The 19,590-nt window shown below is 48.6% G+C and overlaps 1 protein-coding gene across 3 annotated transcripts in view; it reads right to left on the bottom strand.

Moving 5' to 3' along the window:
- The window catches only part of PTPRG (protein tyrosine phosphatase receptor type G), a 777,325-nt gene that overhangs the window by 68,713 nt on the left and 689,022 nt on the right, over window positions 1-19,590 (bottom strand). Inside the window, exons 13-14 of one of the 3 annotated variants that reach the window (XM_062201187.1) lie at window positions 14,822-14,954; window positions 1,403-1,486 (exon numbers count right to left, since the gene is read on the bottom strand). In XM_062201187.1, the coding sequence (XP_062057171.1) occupies window positions 1,403-1,486; window positions 14,822-14,954 (217 nt within the window). The remainder of the gene's footprint in view (window positions 1-1,402; window positions 1,487-14,821; window positions 14,955-19,590) is intronic. The other 2 variants (XM_062201188.1, XM_062201189.1) reach the window with 2 other exon arrangements.

Raw genomic sequence — 19,590 nt, 5'->3', positions numbered from 1 at the left:
GTGTCTGTCTTTGTCTTTCAAATAAATAAATGTAAACCACTAAGAATTTGAAAAGAAAATGTTTGTAACGAGCCCACTGCCGTACTCGGAGCCAAGGACATCAAATGGAGTTTGTCTAGCAGGCTGCAACCCCATTTCTGGAGAGGTCTCAGAAAATGGACATGCACTCGTCTCTGCTGACCACGAGGGGACGCTGGGTCTTTAAAAGTGTTGCAGGCAAATATGTTTATAATAGATTGGGTCTAAGAGTTCAACATTCAAGCCATGTGCAAGGTTTTTCTCTCTAAAGATTAGATCTTTGAATCCAAAGCTATACACAAGGGTTTCAATTTCAGTTTTTAATGCATGGAGTTTTGAAAATGTATTAGAAATTGAAGACTTCAATAAGTACAAGGAGATCATGGGAAGAATGGCATAATAACATTACCAGTGTCAGCAGATACTGCCTTCTCCACAAGGCCAAAATTGCACTGCAGAGCTTAAAAGCAGATCTTGGAGTTTCTCATTAATCTGTCACAGTTCCTGTACTGCACCTTCTCAGATAGCACAGGAGTATCTGATTATAATGGATAGATATCTAAAATTTCATCTCAATAATCTGATTTACTCACAGCCAAGGGAAATGCATCATTCCATATGAAAATTCTAGAAAATTGTGCTTTGGAAATAAAAAGCAATCTCTCATGGCATACTATGGATGAGTGAATTAGTATAAGTAGCAATTTAATATTAAAAATTATATTAATAGTATAGTTTGCCTAACATAAGCCCTACAGAAATATTATCAAGAGGCTCCATTGTGGTGATTAAAGTTGTACAATCGTGACTTCTAAACATTTATTATGAATCTTCTCAGGGCAATTCATTTTCCAAGTTTTCAAACTATCTAGAATTCATGGCTTTAAATTTTTTAAAAATTTCATTTTGCTTATAGAAAAGCACACAGTATTTCCATATTTGCTCACTCCTCCTCCACTTAATACTCTTCCTCCTAATTTACCTATACATTAATGTTCTAAAAAGACATTTTTCAGTTACAAGGCTAAATGCATGCAAACTCTATAACATGCAAATATCTGAAATTTTGGAAAGAAAATGGATGCAACACATATACAGACAAACACATAGCACCCCTATATGTACTAACCTGGCAACAAAAATCACCCCCAAGACTGCAAAATAAAAAGCACAAAGCAGGCATACACAGGAAATACTGTACTTGGTACCAGCTACCCACAGGCTGAATTGCTACTTGCAAATCTTACTTCTGAAAACTGGGGTAGACCAGGTAATTTTAAGCATCTGCTGTCTACAAGACTTTATTCCCGATGACAACAGAACAAAAATTTGGCAAGCCAGTCCCAGCCATTGAGACCCCCCGATAAGCTTGACCGCCCCTCACCTGCTCCCCTTCTCTCCTCTCTCCCAAGAAGGCACTTCACGGAAACGTCTGGAAAAGCCCTTGGACTTTATTTTGTTACACCCTCTGAATGGACAAAAAACAAAAGAGAACAGGTGTAGAAGACAGCATTTTCAATTGGCCACCAAGAGTTGCACCCAAATGCCCACCCTCCCCTCAAACACCAACATATCCCGGCGTCAGTGCTCATCTGGGATGTTTTCCCAAGAGGATGCTGATACACCAAGGTAGCTGGCTTCACGAAGGCCTTCGATGCTAAGGCAAGAAATACAAAACGGGACCTTTGCTCTTAGAAGCTCTCTTTACCTACTGGAAGCCTGTATTAGCCCAGGTGTTAAAGGAAGGTAAGGTTATCACACAACCATGAACTTGCTCATTCACATACCTACTCTTTCACCTTTGATGTACTGCCCTCTGGGAAACAGGATGGCTAAGTATCATGGGGAAGAAATAGAACTTGGCAATAATCTACTGGGGGAACATTTGAAGCTACCTTCTGCTTCAATTTGGGGCCACTGGACAAGTCTAGAGTCTTATCTTTTCCTCCAGCATCCCTGTCCAGTCTGGACACTTTCCTGATGCACAGTGCATACTGTTTAAATGTAGAGTAGAGCTACCTTGAGAGATGGGCACAGCATCGGCATGTTATTATTATACTAGTATTTTAAGTCCTATATTTGGTTTCTCCTTAATAACCACAGCATCTGAGTCTTGGCTACAGCATTTAAAAGATGTACTTTTGTCACACAACAATACTTGAGGATTTTTTTAAAATTATATTTAATCCTCCAAACCCCCTTGGGCTATAGGATTTCAGACTGAAATGAATCCTATTCTTTCCCAACTCTGCTGACAGAACTTTAAAAAGCTTGTGGAAAAGTGGGTTTAATATGTTTATTCTGATACAAAAATATTTCAAAATCCCTGCATACTTTAATATGCATTTCCTTATGCATGGATTTCAAATGTTTGTGCTCCAAAATAAACTTTTCATTTCATTTTCCATGAATCTGAAAAAACTTCTGTTGAACAGTGCTTTTTTCCTGTTCGCTTATTTAATGTATGTGAAAGGCAGAGAGGAGAGACCTGACCAGACTGGAGCCACTACCCCCCCCCCAGGGTGTGGATAGTGGGGGTGGGCGGGTGAGGGGAGTGGGAGGATGACTGGAATCCAGACCCTCCAGTATGGGATAGGAGCACTCCAAACTGCATCTTAGCAACCACTCTAAATGCCTGTCATCTCCATGAACTGTCTACAGGACGCTCACACACGATGCTCTCTTTTAGGGAAGCTCTGTTGATCCCACACACAACTCTGTAAGGTCTGAACTCCAAAGACGTTAATATTTTGTGCTAACTTCCGAGTCAACCCCTGTTTCCTTTTTACTTCTTGGAATGAACATCTCTGAATCTGTGTGTGTGCGAGTGTTCTCTCCCTGAATACTTGTGTTCACGTCATCTAGTAACTACTGGGCTCCATAGTGGGTCAAAGTGTTGGGCACGGGAATCACAATTTGCAGAAGCCCAAACCTGGAAATCTGATTGACAAGAGCGAGGGCCTGTGATGCCCAAACCATCTCATCTCCCTCCACTGGGTCCCCCAGGCCCCCGAGAAGATGCTCAGAGTGCCTACGAACATTCATCTGAAGACATCACCAGCATGTTGGAATGTTGTTACAAATTTTCAGAAAAACTTGAAATTTGCAGCTTCCTAAAATATTTAGACTTTTTCTCAACCCTTAGCCCTACTCCGAATTCTGCCAGATTCACTCTTGGGAGATTTGGAGCTGAGCCGGCGAACTCCGCAGTTTTTCCTCACACACAATCGCAGGCGCATAAGACTACCACCCGTAAGCTGACGGCACTTTGAGAAGCAAATGCCACGCGATCAATAACTAATATCTCGAATCACCCAGGGGGTTACCTGCGCAAACTGACAGAACAGACACATTCCAGCTTGCGAGAGAAGACATTTAATTCGGAGAAATCCGCAGAGGGCTGCCTCTGCCGAGAACAGACAAAATGAATGAATAAGGCGCTTCCCGTTCCTGGAAAGTGAGCTTGCTGTAGAAACGTATCCATCCACCACTTCCCAAAACCCTCAGCCCAGGCTGTGAAGTACCCAGAAGCAGGCTTCCCCGGCAACCTTTGCCCATGACCCCCTCCCCGCTTTTGTCTAACGACTGTGTGTTAGCCTGTTCCAAGAGCTCCGGCTGGCATCTCAGGGCCAACTCGACAGCAGGGGGCTGGTTACTATAACAACTGACAGCTCTCGTGAATTCTCAAAGCCCACCGAGTAGCCATTTGGGAAACAGTTATTGAGCAAAAACTTGCCTGGGATCGGCTGCCTTAGCTGGGACGTGACCCTGAGCTCCCTGTACCCAGCTGCACAGGGAAAGGAAAAAAAAAAGAAAAAGAAAAAGGTGCTCACCTCCAGGAGCAGCTGGGCACCTCCGAAAGCTCCCACCCCTGTCCCCTTTAGCATCTCCGCACAGATGGGTTAACACCACAGTGCAATCTTACAGTCATAAACGCAAATCCTCCCAGGCAGGACATCGCTGGCAATCACCAATTGTGCTGTAACTCCCCAGTGGCCTGACACCTTGTCAGGCTTAAGAACCGCACTGCAAAAATTATTCCTTGTGATTAAAAACAATTATTGAATATGGCCACAGATATAGGTTCCACAAAGAAGTGAGTGGCACAAGGAAAAAAAAAAAAATCCCAGGATAAATGCTGTCCGGTGAATGGTGGGTCCGCAGCCAAGACAGAGGTGACCGTACAAAGTCAGTAAAAATCACCAGGTTTTTCTAGGCTTCAGACAACTTTTACACACACCAACCTTTCAGATGCTCATTCTTTCCCTCAGCACAAGGTGGTACTGAATAACTAAGACCACCCCAGTGCTTTTATACATGCAATATCCCTGAGAACGGAACCTGACTCCACTGATCCAAGTGGTCTTGTCTTTGCACAGGTTGGGTGATGGAGCGCATGTTCTGCAGTACTGAAGGTGTCGTAACCCAGCCCTTCTGATCATCTCCTACACAGCTGCCCCTGCCTCCTCCCTTTCCCTTGTTCTGTGAAAATCACAGCCCAAACACCCTGTCCTCCCAGAAGCACTCTGGTCTTCCTCTCATTCCCACCCCACGCTGCTCATGGCCAGAGTCCCTCCCCAGAGTACACGGTCTCCCCTTATTGCTATGGTAACCCAAGGACACAGAGGGCAGGCAGAGAACTACAGGGAGGGCCTAGACTGGCCAACTGGCCAGTGAGTGCCACTCCTAAGGGGCCACTGCCACAAGGGAACACAAAAACAGTGTTGCTAGAACTTCCAACTTAGCAGGAGAACTCAGGCAGCTGAGTTGTTGCTCTTCTTGTTAAAAATCTTTTGGCTGTTTTACTATGCAAATGCCCACCAAGGCCAGGGCAGCCCCGACCACGCTAAAGATCCTCTACATGTGTAGCAGGAACCTAACTACTTGAGCCATCACCTGCTGTCTCCCACAGAATGCATTAGCCAGAAGCTGGCACCAGGAGTAGGGCCAGAGTTTGAACCCACACACTCGATATAGAATATGAGAAGCCTAACTGGCATCTTAACTGGTAGGTCAGACACGCACTCCTGCTAAGGTTTTAAGTCCTATCTTTCTATTTTCAATAGGATTCAAAATTGTAATTCTGATCTCAGCTAAATCAAACTGGTCTGGAGTTTGACTTCAATTTGGGAAAACCTGTGTTTACCTGCTCCTCTTCTCCACTAACCTGTGAGTGCCCGGAATAAAGAAACTCTGACTCTCTGGCCAATATCCTGTGCCTGGCACAAGCTAGGTGCTTAAGAAATGTTGAATAAATGAACAAAGCAAAGACTAATCGGCCAGCCATAGAGGGTCTCAGGTCAACAAACAGAACAAAAGCCTAAGTGAGAGAAACTCCAGAATTTACCAGGCAGATGTTTAATTCCGGTCAAGTCACTTTCCCTTCTGTAAACTTTCCTTTCTTTTGACAATGGTGCTGCATTTCCTGATGCCCTGTCTACCACACATAGCTGCTAGAGAAATAAATAATGTCACGTGTGCTTTGTGCTAGTTTAGCCATCGCTGGTGGTGCCGTTTCTTCTTCCAGCACTCCCTGGCATGGGAGCTGTCACTCTTATCACACCTGCTCCTTTGTGACTTTGCACAGACAGGGTAGACAAACATCTACACCTGACCCAGCCATCAGCAAGCCATCTTGGAGGTGTTTATTGTTGGAGCGGGTGGGTGTAGGTACATGTACCTGGGCTCGCAACAGCTTGTCCTTGATGCTACAAGAGGAAGAGGCGGGGTCCATGTCCCAGTGAGACACATGTGACCAGTCATCAAGAGCTCAAGATGGGTGCAACCACATGCCCACCCTTTCACACACATCTGTTTGAGCCTCTGTGAGGCCAACACAAATGCCCCGTTCAATTGTGATCTGCATACCGTCCTAGTTATTGCATGCTCTCTCCCATTGAACATCCATGGAAGGAACAAAATTGTAATATCAGCAAACTCACTTGTTTTCAAGAGCAGCATTCCTAATGAGGAGCCCCCAACACATGGCAAAATTTTTCAAAGTCCAAAGAATAAGAGAGAGACATTTTTCCTATCTGCCTATTTGGCTCCGCTGGCAAGCCTGATTTCATCACAGGATTTACAGATGGCTCAGTCATGGCCTTGAAGAAGGATACGCATTGACCAGATCGAAGTATGAAATCCTTCTAACTCCAAACTACACCAGCTTGAGCCAGATGTTAGGATTCCCACTTAGAGTTTCCAGTTTTCTGTCCAGGATCCATGCAGCCGATTCAGCTCTATGTGAATCTGAGCAGGCTATTGACACTACTGGAAAATCGTTTCCCAATTATGGCCAGGAAGATACTAAAAATTTTCAGAGCTTGCACTGATCAGCTGGGACTAAGACAGAAGAGGTTCCAGGAATCAACATGGGAATCTTCTCTAAACCATGGGGCTGTAACGGAGAGGCTACACCACTAGCCTGCTTCCAGCACACCTGTTCATATAGGTGGTTAACTGAAGTCTTCTTCCTTTCTAACTTGCCTTCCACAACCATTATATACCTATATATATATACACACACACACACCTATATACCATTATATACCTATATACCACTGTGAGAAGGGGGTGTGGAAGCTGAGATATTGCCTTTTCCTGGATTGTCTTTTTTTAAAAAAAATTTAATTATTTATAGAAACAAGTTTCATGTATTTCCTTTGTACTGTTTTAAGAGCAGAATGATAGTTCCCAGCCTACCCTCACTTCTCCCCACCATCCCACCTCCTTCCTTTCTTACTGTAATTTTCACAATGACACACTTGCAATTTGCTTTGTAATCACAACCTTTATCCTCCACTAAATAAAGAATTCAACAAGCAGTAAGTAGAGAAACCACTGTTCCTACAGACAAGGGCTATAAAGAATAATCCAATCTCCAAATGTCCATTTAACTCACATACTTCGTACTCTGTATTAGTTACCAAAAGTCAAGAGAAACATGATAGCTGTCTAGTTGGGACTGGCGTATTTCACTAGCCATAATGCTGTCTACCTGCATCCTACTCAGCCATAAAAAAGAATGACATTCTGTCTTTTGCAGCAAAATGGACTGTCTTTTTAAAGACACAGACAGCTGGAAGGAAGCAAGCGTCCCGGGAATGCTAGTCTTCACTGAGATCAAACCATGTGATGTTCAGACAGCATGCTCTCAGATCAGCTGCGTTAAAGGAAGGAGGCACCAAAGATCACACTGTGGCTTGGCCATATCACCTGATCTTCCTAAGCCTCAGTTTTCTGATCTACAAAATGGATCCAATGATACTAATGAATTACTCTCTGCTTAAGAGGGGATCTAATATATACACTGTGCACACGCCACGCATGGTAGGTCTTCAATACGCAGTTTTTAAGTATCCAGGTCTAAGGACAGAAAAGGCCACGTCAGAGGTGAGACTATGCTCATCAGAGGGCACACAGCTCCCGTAAAGCAACATTCTTCAGGATTACAGAAACAAAAACAGATCTCTGCCAGGCGCACCATTCTTAGCTGATGCTTCTATAGTGCTCACGTGGCTAAGCCATCCCCCAGCCTGGCTGACCCGGCATTTGCACACCCCAGGGCAGGGAGCGGCTCCTCTCCCAGCAGCTACCTCAAGTTATGCGTATCAGAAAGAAACCTTCCAAAAAGGTTCCTCTCCTGTCCGAATGGCAGCAGCTGTGAGGCTCCCAGCCTTCTGAGGAGCGTCAGTACATTAGTGCCCTAGGAACAGCTTGTCTTGAAGCAGGGGATCTAGAGCTCTTGGAATGTGCTCTCTGACTGCAGCGATTCAAAAAGGTGTATTTTGTTACCATCTTGAGCACGGAGGCCAAAAAGGCACACTTCAAAAACTACTTAATTGATTTCTTCGCCCTCATCCAATAGCTCTGATCCCCCCGCCCTTCCCCCCATTTTTTTTTTCTGCTCTAAACCATTTTTAATTCCACGCAATCACTTTTGCAATAGCTTTTAAGCACTGCACACTTGATGTGGACTGCAGTATTAATAAGGCGCACAACGGGGTGCCCTATATACCAGCAGGCAAGCTGCGACTCTTTATTTGCACGCACTGCCCCACGAGCTCGTGCCTTGTTCCAAACCACTTCCTATGCATTTCGCCATAGGTTCCTAGTGACTTCCGCATGGTCATGGGTTCTTGGTTCCTGCATCTCTTCAAGGCAGATCCTTGCAGGGAGCACTGAAGGGAGAAGCACAGTGTTCTCCCTTTAACATCTAACAGTATTTGAAATACCCTTCTACAGAGCCACAGTGCTGCCTAACTCCTGCTCAGATGCTCCTCCCCCAACCCCGCACAACTGTGTGTACCTGAGGTCTCCCACACACAGACAGAGATCTGAGGTCTCTATACATATTATTCGCTTCAGCTCCATTTGCAGTAATGAGGCTCACGACTGGCCAGGAAACATCCTCTGAACCCAGTGACGCTAACAGGGCTAAGAGTTTAAAGATGCTTGTGTCAGCGTGTCACAGATTCTCAAGCACTCCCCTGCCTTGTGTCCTTGGGGCCATGTGGCCTCGTGTGGTGAGCACATGGGCCAAGTGGCTGAGAACGGAGTACATTCTCTCTCTCTCTCTCTCTCCACTCCTGCTACAGCAACTCGCGAGGTGTGTCCCAGAGAGAGGAGCCGCCAGGGAGGAGGGCTGTCTGCCTGGCAGACTTCATGTGCCTGACAACTGACCCTCCTGAACCACGGGGTGCCGGCTGTACCTGCTGCAGCAGCAAGTGAAGCTCACTGTACGACAGCCAGCCCTGAGCTAATGAGGCTGCCCACTGTGCTGCTCAGTTCTTCCGAGGTAGGGGGTAGGGGTGGGCGGCTGGGGTCTTGTCTTTAACCCAGTTACCTAGGGGTGCCTCCTCTGGAACAGCCTTCAGGCCCATTAGAAGCATCCTCCAAACCACTGTCATTAACTTTATAGTCACCTCTTTCCTTTTTTGGTCCAAAGTGGTTCTGCCCAGTTGGTTAACCTACATTTATACTATATTTAGCTTGGTTCAGCAGACTTCTAGCTATTTCCAGAATATTATGCCCAACTGAGATCATCTGAAAAAATGAACTCTAGAAGGAAGTTCCCAAAGTTCTTTTCAAGCATGTGTTTTATGCAAGGGACAGAATTCTGAAAATTATGTACAGCTACGCAATATGATTCCAAGTAAGGGACAACAGTCAGATCAATCTGATTTTTTTAATTAAAATTAAAAAACTTCATTTAGACATACCAGGGCCCAGAAATATACTTCTCTTTTACCCTAGAGTCTGACCTGGTGTCACACTACTAAATACACTGCCTAATTATAATACGCCAGGCACCAGGATAGGCATTTCCCATAGCTTACACTGATTCCTCACATGAACGCTTGGGCACCTAACTGTGTTTTGGAAATGAAGAGACTAAAGCCAGCAGAGGAGTTTTCCTTCCTCTAAAGCCATCTTTCCACCCATTTTACATGGCACCGCCCCAATGGGGCCTTCATAGGCTTTGCTTTGCTAACAGCCCCTCCCAATGCATTTTAAATCCAATATTCCATAGTGTAGCTATATATGTTCTGTATGCGTATCAGTCAGCTTTGGGGTCTCTAACAAAGCCCCAAGACAAGCTACTTATGAAGGAGGCAGGGGGTTGATTCTGGTTCACAGCTTTGGAGGTTCACAGTACAAGACCGGGTGGGCCCCTTGCTTTGGCCGTCTGGTAAGGACAGAAGATAGTGATGACAGAGTGTGTGTATAGGAAAAATCACGTGGCCAAACAGGAGGTAGAGAGAGTGACACAATTTGACTTTTATAACCCTCTCTTGAGAAATGCATTATGTGGCCTGCTCTCAATGACCCAAAGATTTCCCACGAGGCTCCGCTCCTGAACATCACGACTGGACTAAGTGTCTACACTCCCAATATCACCTCGAGACTCTCATGTTGGAACTTTAAATGTCCACAACACAAATTCAGGACCACACCCTCGTCAAACCCTAACAATATACACGTCTGTGTGTTAGACACAAACTAAGGTTTTTTCATTCCCTGGAGCCAGCTCTCAGTCTGTTGGGCACAGTATCTCCTCTGGGCAGACTGCGTGCGCTCTGCCTACCCAGGCAGTGGATGTGCTGGAGCATCGCTCCCCACCCAGGCCATGTGGCTGTACAGCCTGTTCCCACTGACCCTCAACACAGTACTGCCTCTCCCCAACCTTGCCCTCTGGCAGCTTCAGCTCCTTCTATGGCTTTCAGTCCTCCTTGGGCTAAGACACATGATAGCCTCTCAGGGCGGCATCCAGTGCCTTCATGAGCTGGCCCGTGCTGTCCCCATACACAACGATCCTGCACCTCTGAACCACATGGACCTGCTTCCAACAGGCCAGATGTCCTCACTCCAGCCTCATTCTTCCTTATTCTTACCCAGGCTGACACTCGCTCACTCTCAGGACACATCTTGGACACTAAAGCCACCAGCAAGTGATGGAGCTCCACACCTCCTTCCAAGGCTGACCCATAGCCCTGCCTATGTGTTCTCTTAGCAACTTGGATTTACCCCTCCCCTTTTAAGATTTATTTATTTGAGAGGCACAGTTACGGGGGTGGGGGGAGAAGGGTTTCACCCTCTGGTTCACCCCAAATGGCTGCGATGGCCGGAGCTCGGCCAATCTGAGGCCAGGAGCTTCCTCCAAGTCACCCACATGGGTGCAGGGGCCCAAGCACTTGGGCCATCTCCCACTGCTTTCCCAGACAATAAGCAAGGAGCTGGATCAAAGTGGAGCAGCTGGGACTCAAACTTCTACCTCTGGGATGCCGGCGCCGCAGGCAGAAGCTTAGCCTATGCCGCCACAGTGCCGGTCCCAAACTCAGTCTTTCTAACACTCTCCATGCTTTATTATATTTTCTCATCTGTCTCTTCCAATGGCTCTGAGGGCCAGGAGACCTCATCCTTTAATCGCTAGGCCTAGCACCGTATGTGCCAGGATCTCTGTAAATACTGCATCAGTAGTAGGCAGCTGCAAATGCAATAGTAGATGAGTTTTATAGTTCTCAAAGTAACAGAGCACACAGCTACACCTTCCGAGTGAGCTGCTCTTCTGGGACTTGATGGTCCTATGACAAACCACCCCTTGTCCAGCTGCGGTCTGTTGTTTTGATAGCAGTGGCACTGACCCCACTTCCGAGACCTAGGGCTGGCAACAATATTGCAACCCTCTGGCCCCTGGAAGAGTCTGGGGATGGACAATTGACTTAAGTCAGTTAACCATTAGAGAAGGGAGATTCCCTTCCACTGGGATGGAGAGATGGACGCCTGTGCACAAACAGTCAGAAAGCCCACTCAAGAGATATCACCCAGAGAGGCCAGGGGAACAGAGACCACACAGCCCAGCCCGATGTCCTTGGTCTACCTTACAAACCGAGCCAGGCCTGATGCTCCTGAAGTTTTGAATTCAATCAACAAACTCCCCCCACCTCTTGTACTGAAGGCAGCTTGAAATACCTTTCGATCAATTGCAATCGAAAATGTTCTGAGCATCACAGTATCACTCCACAAGACCCTCATGTTTAAACTTTACATGTCCACAACACAGGTTCAGGACCACACCCTAGTCAAACCCTAACAATGCCCATATCTGTGTGTTATAAATAAGCTCAGGTTTTTCAGTTCCAGAGCCATTTCTCAGTCTGCTGGGCGTGGTATCTCCCCTGGGCAGATTGCACACTCTCTGCCTACCCGGGTAGTGAGTGTGCTGGAGCTTCGCCTCCCACCCAGGCCATGTGACTACACGATAGCCACATAACCTACCATATGGTTTTCTAAGAAACACTTGAGACAGTGCCACTGAGTTGGTTTGCACAGAGCCTGGTACCCAAAGAGGCCTTGCTGAACATCACCAGATGTGGATACGACTACACAGCAGGAGCCTGGTGCAGAACAGGGTCTACAGGCCAAGGTTTAACTTTCTGCTTTTACAGGAGCCCATTGAAAGGCAGTGACAACTCCAAGTGAACACCTCAGAAGGTGGCCCTGCGAGGCAGAGGCTCAGTCCTGGTTGTAGGAGAAATTGCTGCCCCAGGGAGCCGGACTGGACCTCTGGATGCCAGGCAAGCTACTTGAGAAACGATCCACAAAGTTCTGATCTGTCTCAACGCTCTACTTCTGTCAAGCCTGTTTACCCATCATCCACTGTTACTGGGTCTCAGAAGGCGGAAGACAAGCACCGTTGTTCTTGCTTCAAGACTGCGTCGCCAAAGGGAAACACATGTCTCTTCTGTATTCACCCATTTTCTATGAGAGCTCTCCAATGTGCCCTGCTTTTCCGTTGATAATAAAAACTGAGCTGGACAGCAAAGAGGTCCCTGTCCCCTCCAGGCTGTTCTCACGCTTAGCCAACTCAGCCACCCTAACACTAATTCAATTTTATTTTCCTTGCCCTGTTGGCATTAGGCATTTTGTGCTGCTGGCATTAGGAGCTTGGTTTAAAGGCTCAAATCCAGACTCTTCTGAATGAAATTTAAGGCTCTGGCTCCTTTAAACCAACCTCTGAGGAAAAAGATACATGCATGCACATGCACACACACACACACACACCATGGGTACTTCAAAAAGTCTGGATAAATTGAATTACAACGTAAGTTTATTTTAGGGCAAAAAGATTTTCAAATCCTTGCAAAAATCAAGCATTTTCCATAAACTTTTTGAAGATGTGTATATGTGTCTGTGTGACAATATTTTACAAATAAACTATTAATCTGATTCAATACACTTATTTACTTGGAGTTGCTAATTTTTCAGAAGTATAAACACTTCTAATTTTCCAAATGGAAAATACACCTTGCATGGTAGGATCCCAAAGCTGTCTTTAACATGGTCAACAGCTCTTTTCTCTAAGCAGTAGGCAGTGAACACTTGGCAATTTGGCTGGCCTGGTCTCTATGCCTGCTTGGCGACATGGAACTGCTCCAACTTGGAAGTCAGTGATCCCATCAAAGGTGCTCAAGGGACCACAGCTGGAAAAACTGAAGACAATCCTGCAGTTCGGGCCACAAGCGCTTGTCCCAAGGCACTTCCTTTCGCAGGGATTGCTCAGCCAAGGGTACCTCTCTGCTTCCACGTGGAGACAGGCTAAAAATACCACTGCCCAGAACTAGGCAGAACCCATGGTGGCCTTTGCAATTTTGCACACTTCATTTATCTCACATTAGGCAGCCTCTATATTCCCAATGGGCTCCAGAAAAATATTAGTTCACACACCACTTCCTCCTGGAGATGGAAGGGCATGGACACCAATCAAATGTTCCTGTGCACTTTCCTGATACATGGACTTCTCAAACTAGCCAGCCTGCAGCCCTCAGAGTTCCACTGTTACTATCCGGTGTCTGGAAGCTGGAGACAACCCTGTTTTTAGTCCCTTGTTCTAGCCAACTGAGAACATCCCCAAGGACACACAGCCCGTTTCTCGTCAGATTCCACCTTCAAATAATACCGCATGCAACCCATCCTCACGGCCTGCACTGCAACCCTCAGTCTCTGCTCCTGTTCCTCTACAGTGTTATGTTGAGCACAGCAGTCTAAGAGATCCTGAATTCAGATCCCAGCACTCCTCTGAATCAAACTCTGCTTATCTTAGGGTAAAAAGCAATGAGTTAAGAATTGCTGACAAGGGTGGATATGATCCAATCCTCCCTGCCACCCTTCTCGGCCACTCTCTCTGACTTCACATGCTGCAGCCACCATGATCTCAAGGTATTCCTGGGATAAGTCAGGCGTGCTTGTGCCACGGGGCCTTTGCACCTGCCACTTGAGCCGCTTCCAACTTGTCCCAGATGGAATCCATTTGGTTCTGTCTTCCTTGAAATCTTCGCTCAAGCATCATTTCCCAGTTTGGCCTTTGGTGTCCACGCTGAAATAGGACCCCTAAGTCCCAGCAAGCCCACTGCCCTTCCATATTTTATTTCCACCATTATATACCTAACGTCATCTGAAGAATTTTATGATTTAGTTATTTGCTTTGTTTATTGCTTGATTTGTCTACTAAAATCCAAGTGCCATAAGGGCTTGGGTTTTTATCTGTTATATTTACTTTTCTATAACCTGTTCCTAAAACACTGCATGGTCTACTGCAGAGACTCAAAATTCAGTGAAAAACAGCAAGGGGAAGAGATCAAACCATGACCCCTGTTTCTCACAGGTGAAACCTGTTAGGCAAAGGGCAGAAGGCTTCTAGTTGGATAGATGCAGGCAGCCAGGCCAACCGAGGGAGCCAGCCTGATTGCTCAGCTGAGCTGCGTGATGAGATGGGTAGAGCTGAAATGCTCAGGACTTGGAAACGGAGGCTGCCCGCCGTCTCTTCCTAGGAGCAGAGATTCAGCTAAAAGGTTAACATTAAGAGAAGCCTGGCACTTTCCTCTTACATGTATTAAATGCAACTTCACAGTCCAAATGTTTTCCTATCACCCAGCTTAACTGTCAGCAAAAAGCTACTAAATAAATCGAGGTTTCTGAGAAACAGGAAACGCTGAGAATCTGACTAACTCATTCTGCAGGTTCAGAAACTCACGTTTCAAGTGGGAATGGGATTTGAACCTGGATCTCCCCGATTCTCAAGCCAAAGCTACTAAATCCCAGAAGCTTAGCCTGAGTGCCTGGACTTGGAATGGGGCTCAGGGCTGTCATCTTGCAGAGACTAGAGAATCTCCCAGGTGACCGTGCTCAAGCTGCCTCACCTTTTGGAATGCAGATGCCATGGGCTGCCCCTCCCCCCAGAGAGCAACACCTGGCCACCAGCGGGTCCCCACACCCACCCTGGGACACCGCCGGGCTTACTCACCTCCAGTAAACTAGCACAGCGATGAGAAGGATGAGGCACACGAAGGTCAAGGCTGATACCACGATCAGAGGGATGATCCATTCCATCCTCCCCGGAGAAGGGCGGCTTATCATTCCAGAGCTGTTCTTCTCTGCTAAAAAGAGAGACCAGCCCAGTTAGAAGGAGAAGCACGCGGTGCTGGGGAGCCAGGGAGGGACGCAGAGTCCTGCTCCAGTTTCGGGCGGTGTCCGGAGAACTGCCCTGCCCCAGGGCCAGCAGGGGTAAATCTGCAGCTCTCTCCATTTTCCTGGTGGGGCTAACCAGTGAAGTGCCAGTGGTGCGGATCTGCAGGTGGAGCGCAGAGCGGTAGGGAAGTCACAGACATCCAACCTTCCTCCAACAACATTCCAAGTCCAGAGAGGCCTTCGGATGCTTGGAGAAAACTGCTCAGTCCTCGGCAAGAGGCAGATCTGAGAGCCCCCCAGGTTCCCTAACAGGAGGGCAGGAGAAACAGCACAATGGCTGTGACTCTAACAGCAGTCTCTCTTCTTCGTCTACTTAGCACCCGCTACCCCTCCCTATGTAGTGCTGGGAATCACCCCTCGCCAGTATCGACAGACATGGTGGGAAAGCCGTGTAAGGACACACTCTGTCCTCCTGGCCAAGGTGCGGGGGGGGACTGCAGCTAGAGCAGCGGCCCTCATGCCCTGGAGTCTAAAGCCATGACCCCAAGACCAACAACAGCACACCCGGTAAGGACGCTCAGGAGCTTCTGCCCGCGGTTCTCACCAGCCAGATCCTCATTCCCTCAACTCCAGTTCCCAGCTTTTCCTCCCTTGCCATCACCTCCCTCCCTAACCTCATCCTTCCAAAAGCTCCAAGATGGGGAGCCTGGCTACCAGACACAGCTGCCTCCGAGTAACAGCAGCCACAATGTAGGGATTCCCAGTCAGCCAAATGGTTCAGGATTCTCCCTGGGCAAACAACACCTCTTACCCAAACAGCTCCTTCCTCCACCTCTCCGGGCCCGAGGATCTTCAGAAGTCCCTGGCAGTCTCAGCAGGGGGCCCTATGCCCTCTTGAGCTGGGGCATGGGGCGCGTGGATGCCTGGAAATTGCCAGGTGGTTGGAATGCAGCTCAGGTGTGGGGTGGGGCTGAGAAGCTCACAGGTGCCCAGAGGCAATCGTGGGAGGCAGGCAGTGAGAGAGCCCAGGTTAACAGCCCAAGTTAAAAAGCCTGGCTGCAGGCTGACTTGTGATCAGCAAGGATTCCTCCTGCTCTGTGAAAAATGAGGCCAGCATCCAGCCAGCACAGAGTGTCCCTCTGCAGGATGGACTAAATGCAGGGCTAATCAGCTGCGTTTCCTAGGGAGAGAAGGTAGGCTGAGCAGGAAAAAAATAATTGGCCTTGAGAGCAGAGATTTAAAGCGCTAAGACTCCTGAGTTGCAAAAAGCGCGTATTACAGCGTCTCTGGCCACGTTCATTGCCTCTCACGCATTTGACACTGATTGCCTCCTTAGTGTTAACAGGCCTGTGAAACAGGTGGAGTCTGATTGAGCCCCAGCTCACAGGTAAGAAGACAGAGGCAGCTGAAGAACCGAACACTTGGCTGTTGATAAAGGACAGGGGAAGTGTGCCCCTTGCTCCATGTTTTTATGAAGTGGACCGTACACTATGCATAGCACCAGAGGATCGGGATGCAGCAGTCCATCGGCCTGTGTGTCTGGGACAGGAATCATTTAAAGGGAGGCAGGTGGACATGTAAACAAGTCATGAGAACGCAATGGAAATGGTGGCAGTGGCAGCACAAGGGCCTATACAAGCTGGGGGGCCCTGGGCAGGGCTGCCCAAGAAATAACATGTAAGTGAAAACCTGATGGATGAAGGTTGCCAAGGCCAGTGCAAAGGAGTAAGTGTGGAGGAACAGCATGGAAAATTACAAGTCAGATCAGCCAGGGCCTTGAGGGCTGCATCAGGGGCACTTGTTTTAGACATGAAGGCAGGGGAACCCACTGCAGGGTCTGTAGCCAGAGTAGACAAGAATCAGATGTGCGTGTTCTCCTTTTGCACCATGCTCTGTTTGAGAGCCAGAGAGAGAGGTCTTCCATCTGCTGGTTTATTCCCCAAATACCTGAAACAGCTGGGGCTGGAGCAGGCCGAAGCCAGGAGTCCAGAACTCCTTCCAGGCCTCTCACATGGGTAGCAAAGTATTAAGTTCTAACTGCTGCCTTTTTGGGTGCGCACCAGCAGGAGCAGAGCAGGCACTCTGATACAGGATGTCGGTGTCCCAGTGCAGCTGCTTACCTACTGTGCCTAATGCCCATCCCCACATAACACCTGGATCGCAAAGCTGTGGTGACTGCCCAGAGGAACCCAAATGAAAATGATTTTGCAAGGGCCCAGGAGAGCCCAGGCAATTATTCGGCTCATGGTAGGGATAATCTCGGAGATGGAGAGATCTTTTGAATGGAAAAGATGTCAGCAGGGTTGAGTGACAGGCCGCACATCCCATAGCCCAGAATCCACCTTGAGCAGCCTCTGGGTACCAGGAAGACTTCTAATACTTTATTTGCCCCCTTGTTTCTTAAGGAAAAGAATTCTTGCCTGTGTCACCACCCAAGGTGAATATGTGTCGTTGGTTACTGGGAGTGCTGGCAGAAGGCTAACTCCATGTCCCGACAATCAGAAACCAAGGGAGATGACCTAACCCCCCAAGGCGCCTTCACACCCGCATTCCCAACACTCACTGGAAATAGCAGCTCCATAGTAACTCTGCCATCCTAAATCCAAGCAACACTGGCCACTCGCGGATGCCTGGGTCCTCTGAGGTGCTTAGGGGTGACAAGCTGATTGTGGCCCCTCACACTGCCTCTGAAATTGCACGTGAAGCTCTGGGTTGGCAGTGACATCTCTCCTTCCTTCCTTCTCCACAAGTGAAGGTTCACAGCTCTCATCCGACTTCCAGAGAGGGCCCAGGACCCAGCAAAGACTGGAGCCACCGACACGCACTCCGGTGTGTTGGAGGAGAGAACGACATTCCACAGCGGATCAAGGTTTTTTTTGACAGGCAGAGTGGATAATGAGAGAGAGAGACACAGAAAGGTCTTCCTTTTGCCATTGGTTCACCCTCCAATGGCCGCTGTGGCCGGCGTATCGTGCCGATCTGAAGCCAGGAGCCAGGTGCTTCTCCTGGTCTCCCAATGCAGGTGCAGGGCCCAAGGACTTGGGCCATCCTCCACTGCCTTCCCGGGCCACAGTAGAGAGCTGGCCTGGAAGAGGGGCAACCGGGATAGAATCCGGCGCCCCAACTGGGACTAGAACCCGGTGTGCCGGCGCCACAAGGCAGAGGATTAGCCTGTTAAGCCACGGCGCCGGCTGGATCAGGGTCTTTAAGTCAGGTCTAGCCTGTGTCACAGCTGGGCTCGAGCTCGAGTTTCATGACTCTCAGCCATTTCTGACATCTCATGAGGCGCAGTCCTAATTTATCTCGGGGGACAGGAGCAGGGCAGCTGTGCACTGAGTTCCCACTGTGTGCGGTCTCCCAACAGCAGCGTCTGGGGAGGAGATCCGCAGGTGGGCAATACCTTGCAGGGGGGAGAGACCTAAGGCAGTTAACCCGACGACAGTGTGATCTGGACTTGACGGAAGGCAGGCAGCTGGATCTGCTTCCATGCAGTTGTACGAACAGAAAGGCCAGGCAAAAGTAGTGATGCTGGTGGATTTCCACATGGGGCCTGCTGAAGCCAACTTCACTTTCAAGTTCACAGCAGTGCTCTGTCTGCATGACTGCCAGAGCCTGGAACAGAATTCCCTCTCCCAGGAACTCCTCCCCGCCCTCAGGGTAAGCCCGAGGCTCTGAAAACGAAGGGCAGCGGCCCTCCAGGGGCAGGGTCCCAGCAGAACTCACCCAGCCAGTGGCCTCGCCCGCTGCCTTTCTCCCTGCTGTACCCACTGTCAGACATGCGTTCCTCCTCTTGCTCCTGGAAGCTCTTACTGAATGCTCAGGCCTGGTTCGGGCGTTACTTTCTCCGGGAGGCCACCCCAAGTCATCAGTCTGTTCTCTGTCTCTGGGGAGTTAACGGCTCAGCTCAAACCCCTGCCACTTTGTCTTTACTTGCTCACCTGTAACATAAACCTGTTGGGACCTGGGGTTCTTCATGTACATGATGGGAGAGAAAGGAGCTACTTCCTAAGAGTGCTGGGAAAATGCAAGGAGAAGCTGCAGGAAGCATGCCTGGCCCTGGGCAGACGCTAAGCCAACAGCATCACTCCCTCCTCGCCCTCCTCCTCCTCCTCCTCCTCCTCCCCCTCCCCCTCCCCCTCCCTCTCATCATCTTGCATGGCTCTTTTACTCTCCAGGTTCCCAAAGGCAGCGCTGCTTTCTACTCTGTGTAGCTTCTACCTGTCTCCTGCCATGCATGCTTCCTACCAGCTCTGCAACTCTGGAGCCAGCGACCTAACCTCTCCGTGCCTCAGTTTCCTCTTCTGTAGATGAGGGTGACTGCATTCCCTACTGCATCGCAGTGCTGTGAAGATTAAAGAAGTAATACACCTAGAACTCTCAGAACTGCTTGCTGCCTGCCCCCTCCGAGAAGTCATCGTCACCATCACCTCCCCGCCCCCACCCGCTGTCAACAGCAGAGGCTTGGTCGCCATCTCCGTCCCCATCAGCAGCAGCATCCCCACTCTCTTCCTCACCAGTGCCCGCCAAGCACAGCGCCAGGCACTGGGCGCTCCCTGTCTGCTTGTCTGGTCTGAGTCGTTCCCGGAATGTGTGATGGCGTGAGTG

This window comes from Lepus europaeus, chromosome 9, assembly GCF_033115175.1.
Source record: "Lepus europaeus isolate LE1 chromosome 9, mLepTim1.pri, whole genome shotgun sequence".
NCBI classification, from domain to species: Eukaryota; Metazoa; Chordata; class Mammalia; order Lagomorpha; family Leporidae; genus Lepus; species Lepus europaeus.
The sequence above is the reverse complement of the archived record's forward strand: the minus strand, read 5'-3'. Positions and strand labels throughout refer to the sequence as shown.